This window comes from Delphinus delphis, chromosome 7 (genome assembly GCF_949987515.2).
Source record: "Delphinus delphis chromosome 7, mDelDel1.2, whole genome shotgun sequence".
Classification (NCBI taxonomy): domain Eukaryota; kingdom Metazoa; phylum Chordata; class Mammalia; order Artiodactyla; family Delphinidae; genus Delphinus; species Delphinus delphis.
The window spans coordinates 60,715,533-60,732,244 of NC_082689.1; the positions used below are offsets into that span (position 1 = coordinate 60,715,533).

A 16,712-nucleotide genomic window follows, 5' to 3' on the forward strand; every position below is an offset into this window, starting at 1 on the left:
TCCCATGAGTGCCAGAGCTAGAATTAGAATTTGAGTCTAATATTCCAGGTCAATTATTCCTCACACTATACAATACTCATAGTTAAGAATAACTTACTTAAAAATTCATTTCCCAACAGATCTTTGTTAGTTTAAGAAAATCAAACCAAACAAAAATGTTCAAAATCTGGCATCTACTCTTCCTTTCTAGTTCATGTTGTTGAATAAATGACAGTTAAACTCTGGAAAGACAAAAGGTCAGGATCAAGGAAATGGACAATTTAAAGTGGATAAATTCAGTATCTGAGCATAATCCTTTTCTCTAGTCCTGAAACAGGTTGACTGCAACACAAATTCTTAGATATCTGCCACTTACCTTTCAGGCTTATAAGATAGGGTTGTAGTAACAGATCTCAAGATGTGGAGTTGATTCAATGACAAAATTCATTTGAGCACTTTCCTTCATGGCTACTGCAACCACAAAATCAATTTCTCTCAAAGGAGGTTTCAGTCTCAGAGGGCTCACATATAATCTCAATCAGTGAAAATAATAGGCAGCTTTCTGTTTATTCTTTAAATTATCTTAGATGGAAAGAAAAAAGGGATTAAAACAAAAATTAACCTAGGAAAAATTTTGTCACTGACATCGATTATCTAGACATCAGCTCATAATGCACTGGGAGATCTACAGTATACTATATGGTATATTTAAGGCACAAAGCTTTATGAGGTTTGAGGTGGCTGCTTACAACGGGAGCTTAAAGAAAGAGATGAAAAAAAGATACTTTATAAAAGCAGCAGAATTTAATAAAATTTTAATTGCAAGGAGTAAATCAAAATGAAAATTTGAAAAGTTAAAGCATATTTGTGTTTATTTATAGATTGTTATCACATGAATTATAAAGAAAAAAAGAATATCAGAATGGAACTGGATAGATGTATTCATGCTATGGCTAAGAATAAACAATGTTCCTACATATTATGGTTAGTGAGAACATTATCAGTATAACAGGGAATTGTGATTATTTAAAAATATGTAGAACTTACTTAATCTGTGCTTTAGAAATAACTGTATATAGTGTTATAAGCTGAAAAGACTTCAAAAGAATACCAAATATACACCTGTGTATAAGAATTCAGAAAAGGCTGCATTCTGTAAAGTCAATCAGCTGCATTAAAAATGACACAAATCCAAAACAAGATGCATGTTATATAAAAAAGGACTTTGTAAGATTTGCTTGCTGCATTAAATCCACAGTTTAATCCACGAAATTTCCTTTTAATTATCATTTAGACAGAAGCATGCAAATAGTTCTAGGATCTACTTAAGAGTCTTCCCCAAATCCACTACGGCTACATATTCCCTTTTCAGGAGCTAAGCAGGTATTCGGGCAGCTGCTTCCTCCTCTGCATCCGCTCGGTTTGCATTAATTTCTGCAAGTGTTCGGCCAAACCGTGCCCATTCATCATTTCGGGGGACAGCAATCTGCTGTTAAAAGAAATACAATGTTTTATGTACACTGAAATAAAAGATCATCTTACCTACTATTATTCAGTGTTTTCAAATACTTTTCCCATTAAAAAGTAATAATTGACCTGAATGGCCTTTCCATAATTACAGAGACTATACCAATGATTTATAACATTTCAAAACAAAAGATAGTGTTTGGGAAGTGTGTTTTGACAGCCTCAGAAACGATTTTGCTATTATCATCATCCATGCAAGAGAGAATGACAACGATGCTCTGTAAATATAACTCCTATGCACTATCTCATGGATTTTGCTGGTGGGCAGGAAGTCCTGAAAAATTTTTACTTTTTGCACCATTCCTAGTATAAAATAATTTGTGAAGCATGGTTCATAAGATCTGGTTTCTTGTAAGTGTTTACTTTTGTTTGGAACCTAAGATAACCTTTCCTGATATCTTAATCCATCTTCATCAAAAGGTATGCTACTTCTTACCACTTTAGTGATGTACCAATAGCAAAAGGGGAAAGGAAGCTTGTGATGCTTTTGCCTCACTAAAGCAGTCCAATAACCAAAAATTTTTGACAGCTGTCATTATAATATATGAGGAATCTGGCATGCCACATTAGGGCACAAAACATTCAGTGTGGCAAATGGATATGCCTGCTTCTAAATCTACCGTATGACTTGAGACTAGATTGGACAGTGATAACCAATATGGTAGCTACCAGACAAATGTGACTATTTACATTTAAATTACTTAAAATTAAATAAAATAAAAAATTCAGTTCTTCAGTTGTTCTAGCCACATCTTAAGTGTTCAATAGCCAAATGTGGCCAGTGGCTACCACGTTGGATAGTGCAGATACAGAGTAGTTCCATCTGTGCAGACAGTTCAACTGGCTGTTCTAAATGATTCACTCTACCTCCCTCCAGATCTAATTGCTAGAGGCTGTGGGGTTTCCAGAGAGAATGGGGAATCATAAGGCACAGCAAAAGAAAGAGTGAATAAGGTGCTAGCCAGGACTAAAACATGAGGAAATCACTCCTGAGCATCGTGTACAGTCAACCCAAACAGTAAAGATGAGAGAGCTGCAAGTCATCCTGTTGGGTTCAATAATAATGGATTTGCAACAAGGCTCAAGGAGTCAAGACTGACATTTCACATAGTCATCAGATAACTCTTAAAAGATACTACTTTTGATTTCCACTACTTGGCCCAAAGAAATCTATGAATACAGAAAAATAAAATCTTATCTCAATAACAATTCTGTAAAGCCCCAAAATCCAACTATAACTCTGAATTTCTTCTGCCCGAAGAATTTCTAATTTCCAGCAATGCATGCTTGAAGTACTTCCAACATATGATACTACCCTCAAAATCTGCTGCATGGGGACACAGGACATTCAGTTTAGAAAGAAAATTAATCTCAAGAGTTGCTTCTATAGTGAAAAGTAAGTTTTATCAATTCATGAACTTCAAAGACTAGTTTTAGCCACAAAGATACTGCCACTACAATGCTGTGAAAGCTAAATAGATGTGTCAAAATTATAGGCAGTGAGCCTCATACCTCTCCCACATCATATATAACAATCTGTCCTTCAGAATCACCCACGGCAATCTCTCTTCCAGAATGGGTCCATCTTACACGATTAAGAGCAGGATTACCCTCCACAGAAATGCTGGCAGTTGGCACCTAAAGTCATTTAAAATATAGTGCAGTGTTAAAAGTTTCATCAGGATTTCTATAAACATGTAAAACTAATTCTTCTTTCCTCCAATCTGGCTACATTTTTAAAAACAAAGATGAAAATAAAGAATTTTCCCGACTTTCTTCCTGTTCAGTGACACATTCTGAAGGACATTACAGTCAATCCTTGAAAATGGTTTGGGAAAATAACTTAAGTCCTTATATAAGAAATTTTCACATGACTGGATACATCATTTTGAAAGATCTTCTCTTTAATAAAGGATTCTTTGTTGTTTTAACTTCTTTAAGAAGTCAAGCCATTTGAAAACAGATGGCCAAAACCTCACTTAAAGAAACATCTCAAAAGCCCTCATAAACAGATTACGGTTCAATTTTAGAGGACAGGAATTACTTTTGTAGCTTGCATCTCTGTTAGCTAAAACCTGTGATTTGATCCACAGTTGCCAGAAACAGTTCATACTAAAGATGCAGTATGGGTCTTTCCAAAGCCCCTGTTCCCATGAACTGTCTGGAGCAGGGCAGGATGATGTCACCAACACAGTGGCACCATTCCCTGGAATCTGACTGTACCCTCTGCTGTGCTAAGGAAAAAGAAATTATTTGCCACGCATGGAGCAAACCTTCAATGTTTGACTCAGAACAGTATCACAATAATTTTTAAATTTTTGAAATCTGATGAAAAATAATCCTACTATTTGACACGAGTCATCCTCAAATGATTAATTTAAACTTCTAGAGTGCCAAAATTGTTATAAGAGAAAAATTATAACTTAGATATTTTCTCTGAGTTAGCAAATTACAGAAAAGATCCAAATTTTACTGTGACCACAAATGTCTAACACCAAAATCCAAATTAAGAAAAAAAATTGGTCTCATTCGAAATAACTAGAAATGTATAATCAAGTCCAGTCATCTAGCCAGTCAATACCTCTCCCTAGCAGTATCTTAATGTTCCTCTTCAAACTACTATAGCACGAGTTAGCACAGTGTTAAAATTCTTACATTTCCAGTATATAATTTCCTTGTCCTGTATAACCAACTAATTTACTTCAAGGGATTTTGGACACTTGCCACTAGAAATATGAAGAGATGTGGGAAAGAGTGGGCTGTGGGGGAAGGCACCAAGAGACTTTCTCCTCAAAAACTTTTATTGGCAGAACTGCTAACATTACTTCTTACCACCACACAGCAATACAGAACTCTAAGAACATTTCAAGCCTCTCCACATTGGTAAAAATAAACCTGGTTAAACATAAATAATAGCTGCAGTTAAATTTCATTCCTAATAACTCATTTTAGTATAGCAGTTAGGAAATTTGATGATTTCTATATTAATTTTATACTAACAGTAACACTGTTTTCAGTGTTTCATGGAACAAGTCATCAAAATACGTTTTGCTTCATTCAAATAAGTCAGCCTAAGACTAATATTTATGGATAATATACAATTCTATCAAGGCTAAGAGAAAACTTAGAAATTCAGAATTAAGGCTAACATATGTCAACAATCTGAAACTATCTGCTTTCTAGCCTATGAATCAAAAATATCCCAGTTGCCTTATGAATGAGACTTTGTCAGGACATTAGAGACAGGATAGTGCTTTTTAGAAGTAAAAGGAAATGCCCCAGTCCTCTTGGCAACAATATTTCTCCCTTCAGTTCTGCACAGCATGGTGTTTATTATTTAGGGTACAAAGCTTATTTGGTTTCTTTGTGATGAAGCTACAATCACAGAGTCCTTTTACATTTCTTGGGATAAAAGGAATTTCACAAATTATTCAATAAATCTCCAATTTTCTATTTTTCAGTGCAATTTTTGTTATTTTCCTGCTCACCTCTGTGTCATTATTGAGATTCCACAAATCCAGCCTACCCATGCCATCCACACAGGCAAACAGGGCTGGGTGGGTGGGTGACCACATAACATCATAAACATAGTCTGAATTATCTTCAAATGAGTACAAAGGCTTGTTATTCTGAAAGGGAAAAGTTGATTTTTAGCACAGTCAAAATATGACATACATTCAACAGGTATGATAACATTTTATGATACTTAACTCAGCCTAGAAAAAGTTCCTATAATTTGTTTCACTAAAGAATTACCTGGAGTTATGAACTAAGAATCAATGACTGGGGTTCCCTGGTGGCGCAGTGGTTAAAAATCTGCCTGCTAATGCAGGGGACATGGGTTCGATCACTGGCCCGGGAAGATCCCACATGCCGCGAAGCAGCTAAGCCCATGTGCCACAACTACTAAGCCTGTGCTCTAGAGCCTGCGAGCCACAACTACTGAAGCCCATGCGCCTAGAGCCCATGCTCCGTAACAAGAGAAGCCACTGCAATGAGAAGCCCGCGCACCGCAACGAAGAGGAGCCCCCGCTCACTGCAACTAGAGAAAGCCTGCACGCAGCAACAAAGACCCAACACAGCCAAAAATAAATAAATTAAATAAATTAATTAAAAAACAAAATCAATGACTGGATTGCATTTTCTGTTTAACTTGTAGACACCATACTGTTTAAAAAAAGGAACAGAATGTGCTTTAAAAACATTTCAATGAGAGGATTCTGGAAAGATGGGAGCAATGGCAGTGTACTTTTTGAATCTCCTCTAAATCTCCCCATAAACCCAGACAAAGCAATGAGGATAGCAAAACCAAAGATTCACAGACAACATCTACAACAAAATCAGGAGACAAAGCTCCAAATGTAAGCAGGTGGAAACAAACCTTGGACTACTATGAGATCTGCACAGTACATCTGTGCGGGAAGAAGTATGGGAAGGCACGAGGGCTTCTGACAGCTGGAGAATAGAACAGAAGAGCCTCACAGTCCACAGCGGGTGCTCACTGGACAGTGTGGGGGTCAGTCTGAGAGCAGGAGCAGAGACTGGGAGGGAGTTCAACAGAATTCGATTTATAAATAATTGCAGGCAGACTCCAGTGTAGTATAAGTAAGGTCTGATGATGCAGTCTGAGCCTGATAAACTTGCAAAATTAACAAATCAAAGCTCCCTTTTCAAGACAGTCTCACCAAAAAGAAACTGCCAGGAATGGAATCCAAGTTGTGGAATACAGCACAATAGGGACAAAGCAAAGAGAAGGTTCAGATAAAGGTGGTGGAGAGGAACGGAAAAAGGTACATTTCAGAAAGTACAAGATAGAGGGATATATACCCACTTTGCAAAAAACCCAGAAGAGCTTTAACCTAGACTATGAAACCAGAAAAGCTAACCTTGCCATTCCCTTCCTCTTAAATGTAGAGAAAAACTCATTTCACTACTAGACAATAACCAACAAAAAAAGGATCTCACTCAAATCTTACACAAAGTTATTGTGGCAGATCTTTAATAAGTGTGTCATGACAACTAATGGGAAAAGAACAGCCTTTCAACAAATGATGCTGGGACAACTGGATATGCACATGCAAAAGAACGAAGTTGGACCCCTCCTTCCTCACATCATATACAGAAATTAACTCAAATATATCTTAGATCTAAATATAAGAGGTAAAACTATAAAACTTAGGAGAAAGCATAGGAGTAAATCATTGTGACTTTGGACTTGATAATGATTTCTTAGATAACAAAAGCACAAATGACAAAAAAAAAGGATAAATTGGGCTAAATCAAAATTAAATACCATTATGCTTCAAATAATACCCTCAAGAAAGTGAAAAGACAACCTATACAATAGGCAAAAATATTTGGAAATAATATACCTGATAAGTGGGACTTGTATCTAGAACTCTTACAACATTTTAATAAAAAGGCAAATAACCCAATTAAAACTTGGGCAAAGTTTTAATAGATATTCCTCCAAAGAAGATCTACAAATACAAATAAGCACTTGAAAAGATGCCCAACATCATTCTCCATCAGGGGAATGAAAATCAAAACCACAATGGGATATCATTTCATACCACAAGGATGGCTCTAATAAAACCCAAAAACCACTGAATTGTACACTATAAAATGGTGACTCTTATGGTATATGAACTGTATCTCAATAACACTGTTATTTTAAAAAAGAAAGAAGAGATAAAGTGAATTTTTAAAAAAACTGATAGACAAAGAAGATTAACAAAGATATACTTATAATGGCAGGCCCTAAAAAAACCCAAAGCAATACTATAGAATACAAAAATCTTAATTTAACAGAACTCTCCTAAAAGAAAAGACAGCTTGAAACTTCATATTAAAGAAAATCCTGTGTATGTAGGACATTCAACCCTTAAAAAAAAAAAAAAAGATTTGATCATGCAGATTTTTAAAGACCAAGTCTTGAGTAAAGAAAAAAAAAAAAATCAGATTGTCATTATACTTTTTTTTTTTTTTTTTTTTTTTTTTTTTTGCGGTACGCGGGCCTCTCACTGTTGTGGCCTCTCCCATTGCGGAGCACAGGCTCCGGACATGCAGGCTCAGCGGCCATGGCTCACGGGCCCAGCCGCTCCGCGGCATGTGGGATCCTCCCGGACCGGGGCACCAACCCGTGTCCCCTGCATTGGCAGGCTGACTCTCAACCACTGCGCCACCAGGGAAGCCCCGTCATCATACTTTCTGACAATGCTTTTTGCCAGAAAACAATAGAATAACATATTTAAAGTAATCAAAAAAAAAATGTAAACTGTGGATTTTACATACAGCCAAACTGACCTTCATAAACAGATAGGCTCTTCAGAATATGGGAATAATGCACCCACAAGCACCTCCTGAGGAACCTACTGCAGAATAAGCTTCAAACGACCAAAAAGAATGAAGAGATGTCAACATAAGGACTGGAGGACACCAAGTGATTCACGAGGGTAAGCTTCTCTTTACAGAATTATAAACATCTACAACTATACATGACAATATGAACAGTACCATAAGAATGCAAAACCCAGACTGTGAGAAACTAATAGGACAACCAACCTGGTTTCTTCAACAACAGCAGTAGCAAGAAAACAAGACAGGGTAGGAAACCCTACTTTAAGAGAGCGGCTCAAAAGATATGTCAATTGCAAATAAACGAACCTCATTTGGATCCTGCTTCAAACAAGTAAATAGTAAAAAAATGTTTTTAATGGAACGCTGGCTATTTGATGAAATTAAGGAATCACTATTCATTTTTGGGGGGTGTGACAATGATATGGTAGTATTACAGGTTTTTTTTTTAATGACTATTTTTTAGAGATACATACTGCTTATTTATAGATTAAATGATATGTCTGCATTTAAAATAATCCAGGACTGGGGAGGGAATATAAGTGGGAATAGATCAAACAAGATTGGTCACGTGTTGATAATTTTAGAAGCTAGGTAATGAGTACAATGGTTTCGTTATATTCCTCTTTCTGCTTCTGAATCTACTGGGAATTTTCTATAATAAAAAGTTTAAAATTATATATTTAAAATTTTCACAGTAACTGTCAACTGCATGATTATCTTAATAGCCAAAAATGTCTGTTTGTAATTAAGAAAACAAAAATTTTAACAAAACTTATAAGTAAGCTAAAAACAGAAACTAAGAGATTTTTTTTCCTTCTTAAGATCATTATTTTCCTATAACTCTCCTTGGCAACAATGCCAAGTGAAGTCTCCCTCTGAGGTAGTTTTCAACTTGGGATGAGTATCACAATCATCTGCAGTTTTTAAAAACTCCAGATGCAGGGCCCCACCCTCAATGTACTTCATCAGTCTCTTTGGTGTTGCTCCACTAGAGATTCTGATGCACAACAAAGATTAAGAAACACTGTGCTAAGACCTGTAAATCCTGAGGCACTTGTATACTTCTTCAAGAAAATCCCAATTTTAGGCAATTTTATGGTCTCTCATCAAAGACTTAAAAGAGAAGTTGTTCACAGTCATGTACACATGCTCGACTCTATAAGAATCTGTATTGGTCTACAAGATTTTTTATATTAATGTTTTATTTTTAAAGAAGGGGTTATCAGAAAAATAGGCAGACTTAAACAGGCACTTCAAGAAATGGCCAATAAACACATGGAAAGGAGCTTAAGATAACCTCTTTAGTCTCAAGGTAATACAAATGAAAACCAAACTGCAATACAACTATACCCATCAGAGTAATTAAAATGAAAAAAAAAGGCAGAAAATACCAAGTGTCAGCAAGGTTGTAAAGCAAGGAAAACTTTCATATGCCACTGGTGAATTATAAACTGGTAAAACTATTTTAGAAATTTGCTTGGCAGTATCAACTAAAGCAGAGTGAATGCGTACCTTATGGCCAAGTACTTCCCTCCTAAGTATATGCCCAACAGAAATGAGCGCTTGTGTCCATCAAAAGACACCTACAACTATGCTCATAGCAGCATTATCCATAACAACCCCAAACTACAATCAACCCAAATACCATCAGCAGCAGAATGGACAAATTATGGTATATTTACATACGGGAATAGTATATATCTGAGAGAATAAACAATCTATAACTACCTTCAACAATACGAAATGGCTCTCACAAATATGTTGAACAAAAGAAGCCAGATACAAATAAGTACATATCATATGATTCCATTTTTTATAAAATATGAAAAATGTTATATACAAATTAGATTAAAACTTACATAAAAATTATATCTCAAGTGAAAAAGAAGATTGCTGAATATCTCAGGAAATTATTAAATAAAATATTTCATCTATTAGGTGGACTGTGATGCAGCCAGAGGCAAAAGGCAGGATGCATTATAACTGGGTAAAAGATTATATTAAAAATAAAAATACAATAAATGGCAACATGTTCCCAAATTTTAAATGTAATTAGAAACCTTTGTAATTTTTTTCAAGTTTAATTTAAAAAACACAGTCATCCAAGGATTAACAATTCTTCCCCCTCAAAGAGAAAGAAAGCACACATACAACACCAAAACTGTTTCATAATATATTAATTTTATATATGATACTGCAAATTAAAATCCCAAATGGATCATCTGAAGTACTTTTTAATAGTAATACTTTTTCTTAACTTGAAGGGAACTTCTGCCTAAATGGAAGAGAGGCAGCAGGAAAGAGCTGAAGAGGGGTGTAGGATATAAACTCTTATCTCAGGGCTACCAATAACTAGTTTTAAGGCTTTGGAGAAGTCACTTCATCATTCCAGGCCCCTATTTCCTTATTTACAAAACAAAGGTTATCAGTGGTTCTGAATCTTGACTATACATTGTAATCCCGCTAACCCTGGAGGGATTTTCAAAATTATGCTGTTGCCTGAGTCTCTTTAGATATTATGATTTAATCAGTCTGGGGTGCCAGGTGAGCACTAGAATTTTTTAAAATTGCCAAGGTGATTCTAATGTGACCAAAACTGAGAATTACTGAACTACATGATGTCTAAAGGTCACTGCAGCTCTAAAATTCTTATAAACAAAAGGTTTGCAAACATATTTTTCAAAAAAATGAATCAAAAGAATGTATCATTCTTTGAACAATAGATAGCATTTGAATAATCAAAGGTAACTCATTCTAGTACAGTGGTGAATAAATAAATAAACACTGTAAGATCAAGGGACAAACCATATTTTTTTCTGAGCTCTTTACAGTAATGGGTTAAATAGTGTCCCCCCACTCCCAGCCCCCTGCCAAATTCAAGTCTATGTGGAACCTGTAAATGTGTCGATATTGGAAAAAGGGCCTTTGCAGATGTAATTAAGCTGAGGTTATACTGCTTAGAGTAGGCCCTAAATCTAGCACGACTGTTGTCTTAAAAGAAGAGAGAAATCTGGACAGAGGCAAGTAGGAAAAGCTCCATGTGATGACAGAGGCAGAAACTGGAGTGATGCAGCTGGAAGCCAAAAAGCACAAGATTGCTGGCAACCACCAAAAACTAGAAAAGAGGCATGGAAAGAGGAACAGATTCTTCCTTAGAGCCTCCAAAAGTAACCAACCTTGCTAACACCTTGATTTCAGACTTCTAGCCTCTTGTGAGAGAATAAATTTCTGTTATTTTAAGTTACCCAGTTTGTGGCAATTTGTTACGGCAGCCCCAGGAAACTAATACAGTAATTCTGTATTTTTCTGGGGGTAACTGGGGAGTTCTAGACTAATAACCAAGAGTCCCTACAGTAAATCCATGAACGTAACAGTGAGGTGCTCTCCAGAGAAATGGGAAGTGAGTATGTCCTCACTTGGATCAGCACAGAAATAAACAGATTCTCATTAAAAAGAAACAACTCTAAGGGCGGAAATACCTTCCTATATAACCTGATGGAAGATACTAACTTTTTCAGAAGGAATGTGTCTATTAAAAGCAATGGAAATATACAGAAGCAGTCTTACAAGAAAAATGAAGACAGTGCCCAATTCAAGCACTGCTCAGGAGGCAGCATCTCAGTCAATGGATCCTGAGGATTACCACCCATGGCAGGGTTATCTCTATGTGAAGATGAATGAATCACGCTGTCTTTGCTTGATGCCACTACACATTCAAATCAGAAATCTTCTTTTGTTCCAACTCCTTGCTAACCAAGCAACCTTCTGATTATAATTTGGCTTCCCGTGTGGGTTGTCTACAGGGGAACAATGAGCTGGTCAGGCGAGCATGAGTATTTAGACCTTCTGGCAGTTGTTTCTCATTGTAAATTAATAAATTGACCTTCTCCAATGCATCAGTGTCTTAGAAGCCTGTGAGTTCTAGTCAGCACTCCGTAGCTAATCAAGTCTAGTAGACTGACAAAATTGAGTTTCTGACTATGCAAAGGACAGGTTGGACACTGGCCAACAAGTTACTATGGTATTTTCTAAGAGTTAAAAAGGTTAAAGCTTTTCAAGTAAGTGTTGAATCTGGAATATATTTGTGCATACATTAAAACATTTTGCCCTCCAAATAAATAATTACTATATTTTGAGAGTAATCTGTAACAAGTATGGTTAAATGTGGTCGGAATATTAAGCTCATTTATCAGGTCTATCCCTAATCAAGTGCTTATGGAATCCTCAAGTTACCTTCAAGAAGCTTCTACTCCTCACATATTCTTGCTACCATTTTTCAGGACTTCCAAAGTGTTTCTGCTGTGAATTTTCAAATTTGGTATTTTAAAAAGTTAACAGTGTCCTTCAAATATATTAGAAGCAATGTCCTGGCTGGTTTAAATTAACCTTCACCAAAATGTGGAAAACGATCTTCATCTTCTTTACTAAAAATAACTGAGTTCAAAAAAGTAAACAATTTGATGATCCAGAACTCTGTCACTACATTAAAATTCCTGACTCTGCAAAAATTAGAAGCAGATGACAGAAGTAGATTACTTGAAACTAAATTTGAGGCAGTAACAAATTGAGATTTCTAGGGATTTTTTAGAGGACTTATGGAAAAGGAGAAAAAGAAAGAATCTTGTTTCGCTATTGGGGCAGAGACAGATCTTAAAGGATACAAAGACACAGCAATATCTAACGATTCGTTCTCCCAGTTTATGGGGGCTCAATTCCTAGAGTCAGAAAACACTTAAAAAGTAAAGGCAAAGAAAAACATTTAAAGTCTGTAAAATTCATGAATGTGAAGATACTGGTGTAAAAAGCTTAAAATGGAACTGGAACAATGTCTTTAAGAAGAGATTATTTTAAAACCTTGCCCATTATTCATTATCATTGTGTTGGAGAGCACAGAGGCTCTACCAAGTTTTCAGGGAAAAAATGAATACCAGCAACACAATTGACTATGAAGTATAAATCCAAGATCAAAACAATGACCTTGGGAGCCATAATATGGCCAAATAAAAAAAATACTCAGCAGACTGTTGCTGCTCCACCCTTCATAGAGTAGAACTATTTGTGTGAAGTCAGAATAAAAGGCAATTCTTCTGATAAAGTTCTACAGGGTACTTGCTATTCTATAGCAAGTACCTGTTCTGTGTTGTCCTATCCTTTGGCCACTAACATTGGAGAGGTATGTATGCATGGTGGGGGTGGGGAGTGGAGAGCCATGTATCACAGTTGAATGAATAAATGAGTTTTCTATATGAAGCTCACATAAGGAAGCAATGCCTAGCTCAATTAGCAAAGAAAGAGATATGCCTGGCTGTCATTCTTATTCAGTAGGCAGTTCTATGTTGAAATACAGCAAAATACAGGAACAAAAAATATCAACCACCAATCAACCAGCTGTGTAGTACCACAAAAGCAAGCATCAATCAGTCTGCTATCATAAATATAAGTTCTGTTCTTGCTTAGGCAAGATGAAGTCTTCATTTTCCAGTCCTATTTGGTAATATATGTAAGAATGGAAGCCTCAAATTTAAAGGTAAAAGAAGGATGGCAAACTGAAGCCCTGAGATATTAAAAATAATAAATCTACAAATAGATAAAAGATTCTTTTCAATTACTGAAAAAGGAAGCTGGCCAACAATCTAAGAAAGATGTAACATTTCCTGTGTCTCTATATAAAGGACTACTCAGGTGAAGGCATAACCAGAAATCTAGCCACTTACGTAGCTGCCTACAGCCTAGAGAGAGAGAGTTGGCTTCATCTTTCCAATTCTGCATCTTGCTTTGGTTTTACTAGCTGGATTATGCGTTTCTTTGCTGGTGATTGTGAGAATCTTCTACCTCTACCTTTTGCCACTGTATAAATCTCATTCAAAAAAAAAAAAAAAATTCAAGAACAATCCAGGAAAGAAAACAGATGATTGACAGTATATGCATTCAAACCAAGCGTCTAATCTCCATGAAGAGGAAAAGGAGGAACTGAATGAATACTGTTAAGTGCCTATCATGCTAGACACTGTGTTAAGCACTATTTAATATGTTTTCCTTCATTAGACTTAAATGCTATTTTTATGCCTGCTAATTAATCCCAAACCTGAAAACGTTCAATTTTAAGAGAAAGTTTTCTAACTCACTAAGAAAGCATCAAGAAAGGACAAGAGTGAATAGTGAGTTCATCCCTGATTTCTGAGGCCAGCATTTGATAAATAAATGAGTTCCACTGTAATAGTGAAGAATATCTCTTAAGACCACTAGGTTTTCTCAAAGAAATTGAAGAATCAAATAAAGTTAGGATAAGGCAGACAGAAACATGAAAAAACACAGCTTAAAATTTAACTTAATTTAAATAGAATCTGATATTTCAAGTATGCAGATTTGCCAGCAGCAATGTAATACTGCAGAAAAGCCAGACAGAAAAGTCAAGGCACTTTAATTTTTAAATGGACTCAAATGAAACTACAAGGCCTATCACAGGAAGAAATGTTCCCTACCTGGATTTGCCTTGAGACTTTCAATGAGGCATGGCAATGTCACATCTATCTGGAATTGCTGTAGGATCGGAAGCACTTTATAACATAAATGGTTTTTCAAAGCTTATTAAAACCCAAACAAACTATTTAAATTATGTATTGCAGAAAACAAAAATATATATGCATCATATATATTTACACAGAAGTATTTACACAATACTTTCTTAATGATTCCAGTTTATGATGTATAGTCTCACTGTATAAGACTTACTATACACCTCAGGTTTTATCTATCTTTTCTCCGGTTTCCATCAGCTCTGTGAGCCAATGCAGTTCTGAACAGCCTCTAAAAGCTCTTCAAAGAGCAAATGCACAGCTTTTGTGTTGGGCTATAGGGCAGCTACGTGAGTGCCATGTGAGATCCTCAGCGGCTTTTCCTCCAACTCAGTTCAGGGTAAGCAGTTCTGTGCTTGAAAAGCCTGAAGTGGTGGGAAGATTGGTCTTGGGTCATGTGTGGGATTACCACACTTGTCAGCATACTTTTAAGAAAACTTCAACATCTAGTTGTTCACTCATGTTCTGTGTAACTTATTAGGTTTGATCTATCAGTAAATCATTGTAAGCTATTAGGAGGCTTTTTGTCTTTCCCATGTAGTAATAGAGCACCACCTTGTGTCAGAAACCTGAGTACTTGACTAGACATCTGTTTTTAGATACCTTAGTTGTCCAAAGTTTTACTGTCCAGTCAAATGATGAAGTGACAAAAAGATGTGAGAAGTCCACTGCTCCAACAGCTGCATGACAATGAATGCCAGTAATTGGTCCTTGATGTCCCTCGAACATCTCACTGATTCCAGCTTTGCTGTTTCATTAAGAGTGAAAATAGGGAAATCTCTTGTAAGTAGGGCACTTATAAATATATTTTATCATGGGTTTATTTATTACACTTTGACATAATTTCAACAAACTTAACTCTGTGCTCGTAACACATAAGAATAATTATGTTGAGTGTTACCTATCCAGATTTGATAAGGCTACTAAAGTGGTTAAGTACATTTTGGAACCATAAACATCATGCTATAGATGACAGAAATCAAAAGTCCAATATCTGAGGTTCTGAGGTGGTGGGATAGAGACAAATGAATGCTACATGTAAGAGAGAGAATCTGGGCTACTTTTAAATCAAAAGCTTTGAAGTGAAGGTGATTTGTACTTGAGATGAAATCTGGACCCTCAATTTTTTTTTTAAAGGAAGCAATTGATAAGGTACAGCTAGACAATTTCAAAACAGGTTGAACAGCAGGAGAAATACTAGTCAATTTAAAACGTGTATGTGACATTACTGTGCGATTATCAGGAGGACTGAACTAAGGCTCAAAGTCCAAATAAATCAAGATGGAAAAACAGCTGAAAATCTTATTTACAACTTTAAAGGTCAGTATGTGGCATGTGCATTTTGTATTTGTAATTGCTGAATGCTACTTCCTACCACTAACTTTTGTGAGCATGTCCACACGTACAAAAATCACAACACACCACAACCCTCAAAATCCAGAACACATCATGATCCAAAATAACCTTTTATTTTAAAAAAGTATTTAAGTTTTAATTTTATATACCTGAATTTAAATAATTTGTCACAAATAACGAGTGGCTCTAGGACAGATTTCTACTTGAATAAGAGGCAATTTGTTTTAATACGATTATTCAAGAGAGAATTTTAAATAATTGTAAATTCCAGTTTAGATTTACCTGCCATGGCGGCATGCTGTGTACACAGAACCTTCTTCACTCCCAACAACGAAGTTGTTGACATCTCCAACAGGGAAGGACATAGATGTCACAGCGACTGCCTTTGACTGTTTATGAACCAATTCCATGCTATCCTACACAGAAAAAATTGAGTAAATTATTTTGTAAACTTATAATTTTTTAAAGAAAATTTTCTAGTCTTAATTAGTTTGTAAACAATTATTTTACTATACTTATATAAATTTAGTTTGATTAAATGAAGCAGGTTTGAAAATGAAGTATATACACCACAAATTACATTTATACATGTTTAGATTTATAAACTATTACTATAATACTATTATAAAACATTTATGAAAAACATAAGCTAGGGTTTACATAGACTTAAAAAAATACCAAAAAAAAAAAAAAAAAAAAAAAACCAATATTTGCCTCAAAATTTCAGAGCTTTCCAAGTTTAACCTACCTGTGGATGGGAAAGCATGTCCAGACTCCATGAACAAATTTTTCCATCAGTAGAGATACTAATCAGATTGTGAGCGTTCTGTGTCCCAACAACATTTACACAATATACAGGATGCTAAAAAAAGAGATATTAAAGTTTTCTGGGATTATTTTACCAAAAAAAAATGA

General features: G+C 35.6%; 1 protein-coding gene across 5 annotated transcripts in view; it reads right to left on the bottom strand.

Annotated features, from left to right (window-relative positions):
• Positions 1-824: 824 nt before the first annotated feature.
• DYNC1I2 (dynein cytoplasmic 1 intermediate chain 2) overlaps positions 825-16,712 on the bottom strand; it is a 50,588-nt gene continuing 34,700 nt past the window's right edge. For all 5 annotated transcript variants that reach the window (XM_060016594.1, XM_060016592.1, XM_060016596.1 and 2 more), the window contains 6 exons: positions 16,546-16,659; positions 16,080-16,213; positions 15,045-15,189; positions 4,995-5,135; positions 3,019-3,144; positions 825-1,468 (listed from right to left, as the gene is read on the bottom strand). In XM_060016594.1, coding sequence (XP_059872577.1) covers positions 1,355-1,468; positions 3,019-3,144; positions 4,995-5,135; positions 15,045-15,189; positions 16,080-16,213; positions 16,546-16,659 — 774 coding nt within the window. In that variant the 3' untranslated portion in view covers positions 825-1,354. The remainder of the gene's footprint in view (positions 1,469-3,018; positions 3,145-4,994; positions 5,136-15,044; positions 15,190-16,079; positions 16,214-16,545; positions 16,660-16,712) is intronic.